Source organism: Vigna umbellata, chromosome 4, assembly GCF_029865625.1.
Source record: "Vigna umbellata cultivar VRB3 chromosome 4, Vumbellata_1.0, whole genome shotgun sequence".
NCBI lineage: Eukaryota > Viridiplantae > Streptophyta > Magnoliopsida > Fabales > Fabaceae > Vigna > Vigna umbellata.
Genome location: NC_142168.1, coordinates 72505099 through 72520469, shown reverse-complemented (window position 1 = coordinate 72520469; position 15371 = coordinate 72505099). Strand labels below are relative to the sequence as shown.

The 15371-nt window shown below is 35.1% G+C and overlaps 1 protein-coding gene across 2 annotated transcripts; it reads left to right on the top strand.

Annotated features, from left to right (window-relative positions):
- Window positions 1-1249: 1249 nt before the first annotated feature.
- LOC148201153 (RNA-binding protein 1-like) lies at window positions 1250-13529 on the top strand. Of its 2 annotated transcripts, none has more exons than XM_088113225.1 (6): window positions 1250-1502; window positions 3442-3584; window positions 3716-4007; window positions 4122-4183; window positions 4289-4370; window positions 13151-13529. In XM_088113225.1, exons 1-6 carry the CDS (start codon window positions 1424-1426, stop codon window positions 13252-13254), a joined length of 762 nt encoding a protein of 253 aa, XP_087969351.1. In that variant the 5' UTR covers window positions 1250-1423; the 3' UTR covers window positions 13255-13529. The 2 variants fall into 2 exon arrangements, with proteins under 2 accessions (XP_087969351.1, XP_087969350.1); XM_088113224.1 differs by having other exon boundaries at window positions 1251-1502; window positions 3713-4007.
- Window positions 13530-15371: the final 1842 nt, after the last annotated feature.

The window sequence follows — 15371 nt, the reverse complement described above, 5'->3', positions numbered from 1 at the left end:
GCCAACTCAGGTTTTTAAGATTCTTCTATCCTACCAACAAAGTGCTCTCAACAAGTCCCAAGTTACTTATCTAAGTCATCCAAACCACCCTATGGTACTCTAGACTCCAATTGCCCAATTTTGGTACTCCCCTTCCCTCACAGTAACCTGAAACAGTTCGTGTATCCACTCACTATCCATTCTAACTATTTCCCAGAGTTCTTACTCCAATCCAGAAACCAGTACAACCAACACATGTTCATCCAAGTCAAACAAGGTTCAGTACATCATGTATACACACTTTCACATCTTCAACAGGTTCCAATCAACATGTTCACCATAAAAATACAATTAACAGTAAGACAACAAGAAAACTAATTTATCAAACATATACATCATACGTTTCAACAACACAAAGAAGAATAAATAGCTAGCTCCCCTTACCTCAGAGTCGAACTACCAAGCTCACAGGAACGCTCCTTTACGGAGTTTCACCAAATGAGAACTCAACCAAACCCTACAAACCACCAAGGTGGTGACAGTAACAGCTCTTAGAGCTTGATTTAAAAAACCAAAAATTATAAACAAAACCCCCTAGTAACATACAACCAGTAGCATTGCATGTTCTAGGTTTGAGAATGAAGACAGAGAAGGGAAAAGTTAACTCACCGGTCCAATCGAAAATGCGATCGGTTCAAAAGGAAGCCTTCGGTGAGATGAACGTCTGAGCACCCTCCAACTCAAGATTGAAAGGTTCAAAGAGCTGGAAATTTAGAGAGAAGGTAGAGAGAGAGCTTTAGGGCACAAGAGTTTAGAGAGAGAAAAGAATTGAAGTTCAGGGAAGAGAATGAGTTCTGAAAAGCCCCTCCTAAGGTCAAGTTGGCCTTACTCAGATGGACCTGGCTACCCCACATAAGGCCCAAAGACCCTTTGTTAAATTTACAGGCCCTCACAGTTTCTGAAACAATTATATAGTAAATATTTTACTAAAAATATATATAAATAATTTAAATATATTACACAAATTTTATTTTTCAAAATATGTAAATAAGTTAAATATAATAATTAACAACAATTTACTATTCAATTTTACGCTATAAAATACTTATAATGAATTTTAATTTTTTTATATAAATTTAAATTATTTTTAATACTGGTTCGCAATAAAATATTTATAATTTTTTTTTATTAAATTAAGACGATTAAACCTTGCGTCATTTCCAATTAAAACAAAACGCACGGATATAATTAGAAAAACACTTATTTTCCATTTGCCCAACTTAGTGCAGTGAAGTTCCTCAGTCTTTAGTTAGTCCCATCATCACACAGATCAAACTGACTCAGTTTTCTACAACAACAGCAGCAACACGCAAACTACACCTACGATTAGGGTTTCCGCCATTCCCCAAATATCCATCTTTCAAAAATTAGGGATTCTTCGGCCATGACGGACGGCTATTGGAATCGGCAACAGGCGCTTCTCCCCCACTCCGGCATGCTCAAGCGACCGCGTTCGGAATATGGTTTTTTCTTTTTTCTCGATTTTCTTCGTCTTTTGGTTCTCTTTTGTGCAATTTGCCCACTTTCTCTTGAATTGTTGTGAAAGTTTGCAATTTTCTGTTTCGTTTGTAAATTATTTGTTGTTGGTTGTCACAATTTATTTGGGCGCTAAGTGCCAATCTTCTTACGCGTTAAACGGTGCTAATTTTCTCGCTTATTAGGGCTGCGTTTGAAATGGTTCTGTTGAGGTTTAATGGTGCCTGTCTTTCTTGGGTCTGTTGCGTTTGAAATGGTTCTGTTTGTTAACTTGTGTTCGGATCCTGGTGTTTTTGTTGGAAGACAATCGATCTATTCTTCTAGTGTAGAATTTGTTAAGGTTTTGTTAATGTAGAAAAACAAACGCCTTTTGGACTTTAGGCATTGCATAGGGTTTATACTTGGGGTGAGAATTCAATTTAGGTCTGGGATACTGTTTATTTGGATTTCCTTTTTGTTTAAGATATCGGAGAGCCCAAATAAGTTGACGCCTCTCTTTTTATTTTTGTGTCTGTTTCCTTTGCTACAAAGTTTTGGATTGGTTTTGGGGGGAGGGGTGGATAATACTTTTGTTCATTAATAAATTGCACAATAAAATTTATGTTTGTTGACCTTAATCAGGAGTGATTGTAAGGTTGCATGATACTCTCATTTGACAAAATCTCAATTGTCGAATAAAAGGAAAGTTATATATTAAATAAATAGTTAGTAATTACAAATTTAGTTGCAAGTGAGTTACTTTACGTATTGTAGATATAATATAAGCCACCTGGATTTCATTTTAATTGTTCTCCCATTCAGTTTTTCTCCACGCTGTCAGTTCTCATTGTATCCACCGTGAAGAAGTTTCCCTTTGCATTGCCGCATTGATCTTTGAGAGAGCTGTATCACACACCCACTCATACACATTCACCTTTTCTCTCATTTCCCTACATATTTATAATTGTAAACTCGCTAATTTTGTCTTCAATTTTCCATTTTTACATTATTTTCTGATCAAAATTTTGTCAATCCACATATTTCAGTTCATTTAAAAAAATAGAAAATCCAACCTTATAGAGCAACGATTGCATTTCCATTTGCTACTGGTTTTTTTTATGGTCCAGCCTCTTGTGAATTCAACTTTGAAACCACAAATTCCTGTCCTCTCTCTCTTGAATTTGTCATTGCAGTTTTTCTTGGTTTTTCCACTTTTCCTACTTTTGGCACCCTGGCTTTGTGAGTTTTATCTTGATCACCATTGTGGTAAGTTGACAGGGGAGCCTCATGTAGTATACCTAGAAAGAACACGTTCTCTTTCATTGGAAGGGGAAGAAGTGTATTTGTCTATTTCCATCTTCTGATAAGAGATATTTGAATGAATGTGGTTCCTATTATCCTGGTTACATTGTTGATCTTTTTTCAAATTGTTTTCTTCTAATGTCCTTTTAATTAAATTTATTGCTGTACTATTTTTTCTTTCCGTTGGTTTAGATATGCTGATTAGTGGATTAGTTAATTTTATTTTATTATGTACACAGTTAGGCTTATTAGGTCCAGAAAGTTTAGTTCATGAAAGCTTGTGTTGTGGGTACATTTTCCGTCTTTTTGTCTAGTTCTTTTTAAAACATTTTCTGTCTATGCCATTTTTGCTTTATTAGTTCCTTTTAATATGTTGGATCTTGATATTCTGATGGTGCATGAGTTGGCAAGTAATGATATCTTTCTGCTGTGTCAGCAAACCATAATTTGGGTTTCATAAAGCTGCACCAAAAAATGGACATTCTTCTATTCTATTCAGTCTATTGCAGTGCCAGTGTATGAATAGGAGTCATATATGATGGGGATTTTTCAATATGGTGTTTACAGCTTTAGTGCTCTTTGCTATAGAATTGATTTGTATCAATTATATTTTTTTAATGTTATTATTTTATTTTTTCATTTCAGATATGCCAGCTTCTGGTCTGTCTTCAGGTAATGAGATTCATAATTATATTGCTCGTGATGATGACCGTACTGGTACTGTTCACCGAATGATAAAGGACACAAAAACAATTGGAACTGCTTATGACCGCTACCTTCAGAGTGGGGTAACACTTCATCTTGCTGTGTTTTCTTAAATATTTCAGTGTTGGTTTTTTGGCACTTTCACTACTGCTTTTTTTTGGGTGTTTCACTGTTTGCTTATGAGACTCATGCATCCTGTTTGTTTATACAGCAGCTTTCTTCATTTGCCTCTGGGGAAGCCAGTACAGTTGGTGGTATTGGGTTGGCTAGGGGTGGTGGTGGGGGATTACCTGGCCATTCACTAGCTGATCCTGCTGTTTTGGGGCGTCATGGGGGTGGTGGTCCAGATCTAGCACCAAATGGACGGGGTGTTAATTATGGTGGTCAGCTACCTGTAGATGCTGTTTCCAGGCCTGGACCTGAGACGGTACCTCTACCTCCAGATGCTTCTAGCACTTTGTATGTTGAAGGTCTCCCCTCTGATAGTACAAGAAGAGAAGTGGCTCGTATCCCTTTTATTCTAATGCAATGCTTGGGATTTTCATCTTCTTGCTTTTCATTTATTTCCAGAGTTACATTGATTTTAGTTCTGTTATTCAAATTCCTTGACATCACCTTAGATATCTTCCGCCCCTTTGTTGGGTATAGAGAAGTGAGACTTGTGAGCAAAGAATCCAAACATGTAAGTGCACTGTTTGCAACAGATGCTTGCTTGTCATCTTTTGGTTATTTAGTTTATTGGTAAAAATTTGCATCCTCTTTGTGGTGAAATGGCTGTTCAATGCAGCGGGGTGGAGACCCTTTAATCCTTTGTTTTGTGGACTTTGCAAATCCAGCTTGTGCAGCAACTGCTATGAGTGCCTTGCAAGGTATCATTTACAATTACCTTCTGATATATAAGTAAATTATGTTTTGGTTTTGTAAATTACATGCCTGCATCATTTTAAAATGAGATGAAATGTTGATGATTGCTATGAATTACAGAGCATTCAGGCAGAATTTATTGTGCAAATAGAATCAGATGTGAACATTCTGCTCTATTCTTGTTTGTTCCAGCCCCTAGCGAAACCAAAATGTCATCCACGCTTGGATCTTATGTTGTTCTGATTTATATTTAAAATGCCTTCTTCTTTTGTGGAACTGAATTTGGACCTCATTTCTTGTTATGCTTATATCAAAACGCACTAAAGACAATCCATATGTCATATTTTATCCTATTCTACGCACGTGTCAAACACTGCCTTTGCATGTTTAAATCTTTTGAACTAATGGCTATGGTTGGGACCATGTTCCCAATGATAAAGCTGTTAGAAAATCTATAAAATATCTCAACATTATTGCATGTTAGAATATTTTATAATTATTTGATTAACCTCTTGGGAGTAGTTTCTATCTTTCATTATTTTCTTTTGGTTAAGCTATAGGAAGGAGGGAGACATTGAGCTGAAACCTCATGTTTTTTAGAAAACACAGATGCTTAATTTATATTGAAAAAAATGGAATCAACACAATAAATAGAGATTTCGTATCCTCTTATCATATATATGGGAATAAATAAAACGTTCTTAATAATAAATATATAATCTAGATACTTTTTGTGACAAGATTTGCATTATAACACCCCCTAAAAGCTGAAGCATTTAGGTCACATATGTGCCCAACATCTTGTAAATATAAACAATCCTTGGTCTTGAAGGATTGTTAAAGGACTTGGTGAATATGTTAACCAACTATTCACTAGAGTCGAAAACAATCTAGTGATGTCTCTAGCTCCAATTTTTCTCACATGAAATGACAATCACCTCAATATGTTTGGTCCTCTCATGAAAGACAAGATTAGAGGGAGTTGAGAGAAGCTAAAAAGCCTTATTTCACTTAGTAAATATGATACAACTTACTATTGTATTTATAGGAGACAGTAGTTCTGAAAAGTAAAAGGGTGGGAAGCCCCTAACAAAACCCTAAAAGTAAAACCCCTTACATAAATATTAATAATAAAGACATTTCATTTCAACACTCCCCATCAAGATGGAGCATATAGATCATATGCACCAAGCTTGGAACATATAAATTGAATCGTAAGCCCCCTTAGAGATTTGGTCAGAATGTCTGCGAGTTTTTCATTAGAGTTGACAAACACAGTAATAAGATCCTTTGACAACAACTTCTCTCTAATAAAATGATAGTCAATCTCTGTGTTTTGTTCTTTCATGAAACAATGGATTGGAGGCAATGTGAAGGGCGGCTTGATTGTTACAATACAACTTCATCTACTCATTTTCACAAAATTTCAACTCTTAAAGGAGTTGTCTAATCCACACAAGTTCGCATGTAGTTAGAGCCATAGACCGATACTCAGCTTCAACACTAGATTGAGCAACAACACTTTGTTTCTTACATTTCCAAGATATAAGGTTTCCTCTAAGTAAAACACTATCCTATGGTAGATCTTTTGTCAATTGGACAACCAACCGAGTCTGCATCACAATATCCTTCAACTTGAGTGCTTCCCTTGTCCCCATACAACAATCCCTGTCTTGGGTTCTCTCTTACATATGTCGTGTGTTTGGTTCTATCATGCTGCACTAGATTATGAGCTATGTTAATATCAGATTTCTTATCACAATAAAGTCTCATTGATTCATCTGACTTTATTCTTAAGTCTTCCAAGATGATCTTTAACCATAGTAGTTCACATATCCCTTGTGCCATTGCCTTGAATTCTGCTTCAGCAGAGGATCTGGTTATCACATTTTGTTTTTTACTCTTCCAAGTCACAAGATTTCCGCCAAGGAAAGTACAATACCCCGTAGTTGACCTCCTGTTCACAATTGACCCTGCATAGTCTGCATAAGTATATACTTCCACACTTACATTCCTATTTCGTTCAAACAAAATTCCCCTGCATGGGATTCCCTTCAAATATTGCACAATTCTTAGTGCGGCTTGTAAGTGAACCTCCTTAGGTTGGTGCATGAACTAGCTAACAAGGCTTACAACAAATGCAACATTAGGCCTAGTGTGAGATAAATAAATCAGTCTACCAACTAACCTCTGATACATTTCCTTGTCAACTGCAGTACCTTCTACATTCCCCAACTTCATGTTTGGATCAATTGGTGTACTCGAAGGCTTGCATGCTGTCTTCCCTGTTTCTTTCAACAAATTTGTGATGTATTTTTGCTGAGATATAAATATTCTCTTTTTAGAATGGGCCACTTCAATCCCTAAGAAATACTTCAATTTTTCCGAGGTCTTGATTTCAAATTCCTTGGCTAGATGTTGGCCTAAGAGTTGTTGTTGCTTCTCATCATCACCTGTTACTATAATATCATCTACATAAACCAATAGCACTGTAACTCTCCCTGATTTAGAGTGTTTAATGAACCAAGTGTGGTCTCCTTGACTTTGTTTAAAGCCCAGACCTATCATAACTTTAGTAAACCTTCCAAACCACGCTCTTGGTGAATGTTTGAACCCATACAATGCCTTTTTTAGCTTGCAAACAGTGTTGGCAGCTGTTTTTCCCTCATATCCAGGGGGCAATTCCATGTAAATCTCAATTTCTCCATGAAGGAAGCAATTTTTAACGTCAAATTGATGCATTGGAGATTAAAGGATTAGGGATAGTTACCTCATGTAATGTTGGGTTGGATGGTTGAACATGGATAGACTTTGGAATGGTCTTTGTCTTCCTTGTATAAACCAGATTTTTACCAAATCTTACATTAGCCCTATCTTGAGTGAATTTAGTGAGTTCCTTCTCAGCTGTTACACTTTTAGTCCTTATTTCTGGTCCTAAGCTTAAGTCAGGAAGCATAAGGATATCATCTTCATTTGTTGTAGTCTCCTCCTGAAGATGATCTTTATAGAAGTAACTTTTGTGCTCAAAAAAGGTGACATCACAAGACAATTTTTTGGATGGTGGGTGATAGCATTTATATCCCTTTTGTGTAGATGAGTAACCTATGAAAACACATTTTTAGGCTCTAGGATCAAGTTTACTTCTAGCATGTTCAATCGTCCTCACCGATTGTTGGTTTTGTATGATGCAATCATTGTTAGAAATAATAACATTGCATGAGAGATCGTGTATGAGTTTTTTAATGGAGACTAAACTAACAAATAATTTAGGAATATGAAGGACATTTTTAAGGGTGATAGATGGGCTTATTTGAACATCTCCTTGACCTGCTGCAGTCATCAGAGAGCCATTAGCTATGGATATTTTCTTGTTGCTGGGGCAAGGGGTGTAAGAGGAGAAAGTGTTAGATAAGGGTGTCATATGGTCTATAGCCCCAGAATCTAGTATCCAATATGGGTTAGGGTGTTTATCTGAGGTATTAAGTCCAAAAGAGATAAACTTTCCCTTTACCTTTTAAAGTTTTGCGAACAAGTTGGGCCCATTTCAGATAATTTGTCCCATTTAAGTGGTAGGCAGTGTTGAGGTTCTGGAGTTGTTCCTGATTGGTTTGTGATGCAATAGGCACCACTTCAGTAGTGTGGTCTGCCATGTTCAAGCAACAGAACGATGGTAATGCACTGAGAAGAGATTTGAAAGGAAAAACACTACAAAATAAAGAAAACTGTAGCAATGAAGGCTATGGTGTAGAGTTGTGTTGGCAACAACAATGAAGGTTGTTTTTGAAAGGGAGAGTGGCAGCAATGAAGGCTGCCAGCTAGGGTTTTAGTGCACAGTTAGAGGCGGCTCCCAAATGTTGAGAGCTCTGATGCTATCTCATAATTTAGGGTAAAACGTATATATTATTATGCTGAGATTACAAATCCATATATACAATGCTAGAGAGCTATTTTGGGAAGTATAATAGCTCCTAAAGAAAGTATCCTTATATTTCAGGGATATCCTAATCATACCTGATAATTATAATCTCCTAAATAAGGAAGAAATATAATTAATAAAAGCAAAGACTTTAATAGAAATAATACAGCTAAAAAGATTCTAACATGTTAAGAAGTGGACTTTAAGCCTAACTCAACCTCACAAAACTAGCTCATAAGGTGAGATTTGCATCACTTATATATTATAAATTGGTCTTAACTCTAGTCGATGTGAGACTTCCAACACACCTCCTCACGCCAAGGTATATACATCTCGAACGTGAGAGTAGACATTAATGGGTGGCCTGATAGCGGGTGGAACAATACGCTTAACAAATAATAAATATCGCTAGGATATGCTTTAACCATAGTTCTGATACCATGTTAAAAAGTAGATTTTAAGCCTAACTCAACCCTACAAAACCGGCTTGTAAGGTGAGGTTTGCATCCACTTTATATTATAAATTGATCTTATCTCTAGTTTATATGAGACTTCCAATAGTTAGTAATTTGAACTTAGAATCCATGAGAATCTCCAGTGATTTCACACTTGATAGCTAGTTTCTTTGACATCAAGAGCAGGCTTCCTCTTTAAGATTATTGAGACATTCTTGGATTGTGCAACTTCTATACACAAACAAGTATCGAAAGTTCCAAGTTTTACTTTGGAAGTAGTAGGAGAGGGTACTACTCGATGCTTATGATTCGTTCTGGTCATTGTTGTAATTTCAATGTCATCCACAAACAATGAGATAAAGTTTCCTTTAGGTGAATGGGGATGGAAGACAAAGTGGTCAAGTTCACTATGAATCAAATTGAATTTTGTACCACAATCCAAAAGTGGCCTATCCAAAAGAGTTCTTAATATTAAATCAGAATAGCTGCCAATGATAAATGACAAGTGATAAGTCCTAACCATTTGGGAACCCACTCTCAATAGAACCAAACACTTAAATACTCTAATGAGGATCTCTTACTACTCAATTTTGGATTTGACCACTCTATAATACCCATGTTCCCGTTATAGCACTGCCCTTTGTTGACATTTGGACGTCTTTCACTCTATGACACTTCATTCAATACCCTCTTAATTAGAATCCTTAACTAGTCATAACACTTTGTATGTGGCCCTTTTCGAGACATTGACAACCAACTCTTATACCAATTGATAAAAATCCAAGCATTTTGGGAATCCTCCCTCAAAAGCTAAAGGGAGAACCATACCCATAAATAGTCCATTATGCATCTTGGACTACTCGATATGGGACTTGGGCATCCTAAAATACTCAAGTTCCTACAAACAACCAGAGAGAATAATAGTTAGACAAAATTTATTTGGATCAACGACGAGAAAGTATCTAAGTAATTTTGCAATTTAATGGTATGCTTTGCACCTCACAAGTCTTCTATCCATTTTTAGTCCAATCTGGGTCAACTTCAAAGGGAGAGGTGGGGGGTGTGGAGTGGTGTTGGTAAAGCCAATGACGGTCAATAATCCATTTGGGTGAGACGATGCTTCACTTATAGAGTTAGGAATCAAGAATAAAAACATAAGACAAAGGATAAAGGCAAACATAATATGAAGGAGAAGGGCAATGATAACTAAGGTTAATATAGTGGGGGGTGGGTTGAGTCAAATATGTTTTCTCATAGAATAGGTGAATCATTTTCAGTAGGCGGACCCAAATCCTGTTATGAAGAAAGCACTAGTGAATGGTCAACTTGTCATCGCGAGTTGTCACAAGAGCATGTACATTACTGTCATGAGGTTGTGAGCATGGTTATCAAACTCACGGGTTAACTTGTTAACTCAGACTAGTTTACATGCTCACTTATCGCTTCTGAGTCAACTCGAAAGCAAACTCGTTTTTTGTGTGGAATCAGTAAACTCGGTAGCAAAATTGGTAAACTTGTATCAAATTGCGTGTTTAGAAGTGTGTGTGTGAGTTCGATGGAATGTTTTATTTAAACCAAGTCGTAGGCATATGAACTCACAAGATTAGGGCTTTTGTGTTTAATCCCCTTCTTTCTAACTCGATCGCGCATTACCTTCTTGCCTCACTCGTAGTTGCAAAGCCCATCATTGTTTTTGACGTTGTTGCTCGCAATCTCTGTCAGCTATTGTCACAGTCGTGATCACTATTGTCCAAGGTCGTTGTCACTGGTGCCGTGGGTCACCGTTGCTCGTTGTGGGTCGTTGTTTCTTGCGTATGTCGCTGATGTGTTTGTCGTGGACATTGGCACTGTTTCGCAATCGCCTGGTCAAAATAGTTTTTGGGTTTTTGTTGCTTTTTAATTTCTCAGGCCCTCTGTTTCGCACTCTTTGTTTTTAATTTCAAATTGTTTTTAATTGTTGCACTGCTTTTTTTTTTAATTTTTTATTTGTATTGAAAAATTAGATTATTAGGTAATTTTCCTGAACATTTTGACATTTCAATTTATCTTTTATAATATTTATATGAACTTATATTTGAAGTTATATAATTTTGTAAACTTATTTTTATTAGGATGTTTTTCATATAATTTTTTTTTTCATGTAAAGTAAACTCAGTTTACAAGTTAAGTTTATAAGTTGAGTTTACTTGGTTGTCACGAGTTTTGTGTAAACTCTTGAGTTTGACAACTTTAATAATCGTGAGTGACCTTGATAAGTTTGAACGGGTTGCTACTTGGGTCATCTTTGAGAAACAGATGGAGGTGGAACAAAAGTAAGGGCTCTTTTTGTTGACAGGAGACACCATTATGTGAGAAGAATGAGAATTATCAAAATAATAAAGACTAGAAGGGAGACGTAAATAAATATGAAATATTTTGAAGGTAGGAGCGAAATAACAAAAACCTTTATGTGATATAATGTCCTAGAAGACATTTAATGTACCTTGCCAAATGTTTGTACATGCAGTTAAATTATGATCAAAGCAATTGGAATCAACTTCATTAGGAGGGATTGCATGAACATATGTATGAGAAAAAATGTAAGAATGTGGGACTCGGTTATTTATGACAAAAGATGTCTTGTGATTAAAACGTTGTGAGAGCTGTATCTCATAAGAAGCGGTAGGGACGATTGCCACGAAGGAGAAGAGTTATCTTAATAAGATTCTTTTATGCTTAGCCGCCTCATTTTGTTGAGGAGTGTGTACATAGGATGTTCAGTGAAAAATGTAAAAAATGTAATTGATTTACCAGTATGAGCAATCAAAGCAGTAGTGCCTAAATGTTGGCTGCTATCAAACCATTGAACAAAATTCTCGTAAGGACAAGGTTGTCAAATTTGAGAATTTATGTAAACTCGGAAGAGTTTAGTAAACTTGACTCGTAACTTCACATGAAAAAAAGTATTTATATGCTTCTGGAACTACTTTGATCATCGAACTTTTTATTTCATCACAAACAGAAGCACAAGGTTCAAATCCTCCCTACTTCTAGCAAGATGATGCTTGAATCTAAATATTTCTCCACTCACAATCTTTGAGCAATAATTTTACATTTAACTTTTCTACCATTACCATTAATATCTGTCTTAAGTTTCTATCCAATATCTGATATGTTCCCTAGAATAATTTTACTTCTACTTTTAATAGATGAAGATGCACTTGGATTGTTCTCAATTGAATTTGAACCATTACCAAACATCCTGCTTTAGTTTCAGCTAACTACAAAATTCCGAAATAAAAAATTATCTAAGTGTAGGGTCACTTATTTGTCACAAGGGGAGAGGATAAAATTTTAGTCACAATGCTGATAAAAAGTAAAATCAGGAGTGACTGGACATAAAACGTGAGGTGCAGCGATGCAAAATGAAAAATAAAACATAGCGAACCTGTAGACGTGAGGTGTGAGGGGCTATCTATGAACTGACACCACCCATGGTAACCGGGAATGTGATGGCGGCTGACGATCGCTTGCAACGTGAAAATGAGAGAGAGAGCATGAGAACAAGAACTGCAATCGTATGAGACTAAGGAAGAAGATGGGCTTGTTTGAAAGAAGATGATTCAAAAACCCTAATATGATGAGTCAGCCCTAAAATTGACTTCGTTTTATAAAAAAAGTTTCTCGACTAAGTCACCAACTCAGAAGCACACTCACGAGTTCGACTGAGTCTATCGATTCTACTATTCTACTTCAAAACCAAGTTTGCTTCCAAATTAACTCGGAATCCATGTGTAAATACTTAAACTCATGTGAGTTAATGAGTCAATTTGCCAGTTTAATTACCATGGTGAGGGGTAAGATTAACCTGGTATGATCTGCAGGCTGTGGGGGTCTTTGTAGGAGATGTGTAATGTGAGATCCATTGGCTTGGAAAGGGGACGAGGTTGGGTTTGGGGTGTGGCATTGATTAGTATAGAGAGGGCAGAAAATTGGAAGTTAGTTTGGACGAACGCATAAAGAGGCCGACGAAGTAGCCTGTGAGTAGAGCAGTTGTATGGTTTGTAATCGTAAGAAGAAAGCCAAGTATATTTGATGAACTTGTTTTGAGAGATCTCATGGTAATTAATATTTTTAAAGTCTGGTCTTTGACAGACTTGTATAGCAGCATTGTGTGATCAATGTAGCCTATGTCAACTACTGTGTATAATGCTTTTGTTCATCTTGTAGTGATTAAAGGAAATTTAATTTCTGTAAGAATACTAAATAAATGACTAGAATCGAAAATAAATTAGATTAATAAAACTAGAATACAGTGGCATGTGCTGTGCTCCCTTGGTTGGGAAATCTAACAGTTTCTTATACTTAGCGACTTCACATATTTTGGTGCAGAAAAAACTTCTTGGTGTTTACTGACATTGTGGTTGATGTACAGGTTATAAAGTTGATGAGCTCAACCCTGAGTCCAGTCACTTGCGGCTTCAGTTTTCCCGGTATCCTGGTCCAAGAAGTGGACCTGCATCTCGAGGTAAAAGATGAGCTTGTTCTCATTGGCCATTTATGTGTTATGCTCGTCTGAATGTCGGTGATTCTTTATACCATGTATTGGGGGAGATACTCCATATGCCGTTTTATTTGTTCCCTCCGGATATTAGGGCATTTGAAATGCATAAAATATTTATAGGATGAGATCAGAGTACAATTTCAATTAGAAAAAGTCTAACAAATTTGGATTTTTAGTACATGTATTCAATTACTCTGCTGTATCATTATTTGTTAAATTTAGTATATTAACTGATCTATGGTAGCGTTTACTGTGCTCCCCAAATGACTGTTATTTTATAACTGTTTATTGCTTATCAAACATTATCGGTCATCCTGTTACGTTTCATACCATACTGGGGATGTGTGCAAATTGGGTGGACTGTAATGTAATGTTGGTTATTCCAAAAGCATTTTTAGCGTAGGAATGTGTTAAACTACTGATCTTTGTTACAAAATCCTTTTACCACAAGCTAGTTTAGACATCACAACGTCTTCGTGGTTATATATTTTTAACCTGAATTGGTTAAAAGCCTTTCGAGTATTTGATCAACACATCTCAACACCTTTCTGAAAAACATTCGGATTTGTGCATTGGTCAAATCAAGTATAGCCAAAAGAAACTGCATTTTTCCGAGAAAGTAAGCATTAGATATTTTATGCCTTTTGAAATGAAGTTAATTAAGCTTTACTTCGTTAGAAAAAGGACAATCGTAATTCGAAATCAATGACCATGGAAAATGTGCTAGACTCTGCTTGTAGGTTTTGGTGGTCACTCGTTCCCAAAATCCAATTTCAAAATTTTGGTTCTGAAAATTGTTCCTGAAAATTTGGAAAATGTTTCAGAAAGTTTCCAAAATACAAATCTTTAAGTCACTTTTTTGAAAGACAATGATAATTTTGAAAATAAACCAATAACATAATGTGGGCAGGAACAAATGTTAAAACATAATCATTTTTATTAATAATTGTAGTTTATACACACATATATATAATATAAACCAGTAATAGAAAAAATTATCTAAACATATTTTAAACTAATATTAGCAAGTTATGGTCATCACTTCAAAAGTTAATTTGGAAAGCTATCAACTACTTTAAATATACTTTTAGGGTAATAATAAGAATAAACAAATTATGAAACAAGAGAGTACATTATGAGAAGACCATAAAAGTATTTAACATTGGGAATGCTTTCTAATCAAATTCAACAAACATAATTACATTTCTATTAATAGAACATTGATTCTTTCAAGGGTAAGCCTTTTTCATTTTCCTTTTATTTTACTGAAGCATTCTCACCCGTATTTAATATAACACACAGTTTGGAAGAAATTATTTATCTTCTATAAGATATTTTACAATTTTTAGTATACTATTAGATTTTTTTTCTTTATTTATCTTTATAAAGTATTCTGACTATGGGTGTTTTTATTAAATAGGGAAAATAAAATTTTAAAAGTCAATAACACTAAAGATAAATTTGATTTATTCATAATATCCTTTAAAATAAAAATAAAGTTAACTAAATTAATTATCTTTTGTTGGTATATGTAACTTCATTATAAATACTTGTACTAAGAATGAACTAGTCTTGCCGTTTATTTGGGTTTGTGTCCAATTCTACATTTCAAAACATTTTTTTCAAATTATGAGTTAATGATACTAGACTCAATCATGGTGTCAATTTTCTTCTGCAAAAAATTCTATTATGTTCGTTTCCTTATATTTGTTTATAAATTTAATAGTTTATTCAATTTTGTGGTTGATATATTTTTTAATTAAACTTTCATGGAAAATTTTAGTCAAAGAAATTGTTTTGTAAGTCTAATACTGATACAATTGAATAATTTATTGTCAGATATCTTATTACTAATTAATCTGAATTATGATGGTCTTCACTGACCTATATTGGCACATAATTAAGTATTATTAAATGTTGTAATTTGAAAAGCTTAAGTATGTATTACGTATGTATTCATTGGATCTTGACTATATTATGCTTTAATTTAGACAACCTACTAACTTTTGTTTTCTTTTAAAAAGGGTGTTGAAAACATCTTTTTCATTTTTCTTCATACATAATTACGTGTTATTACACTTAATTATTAATA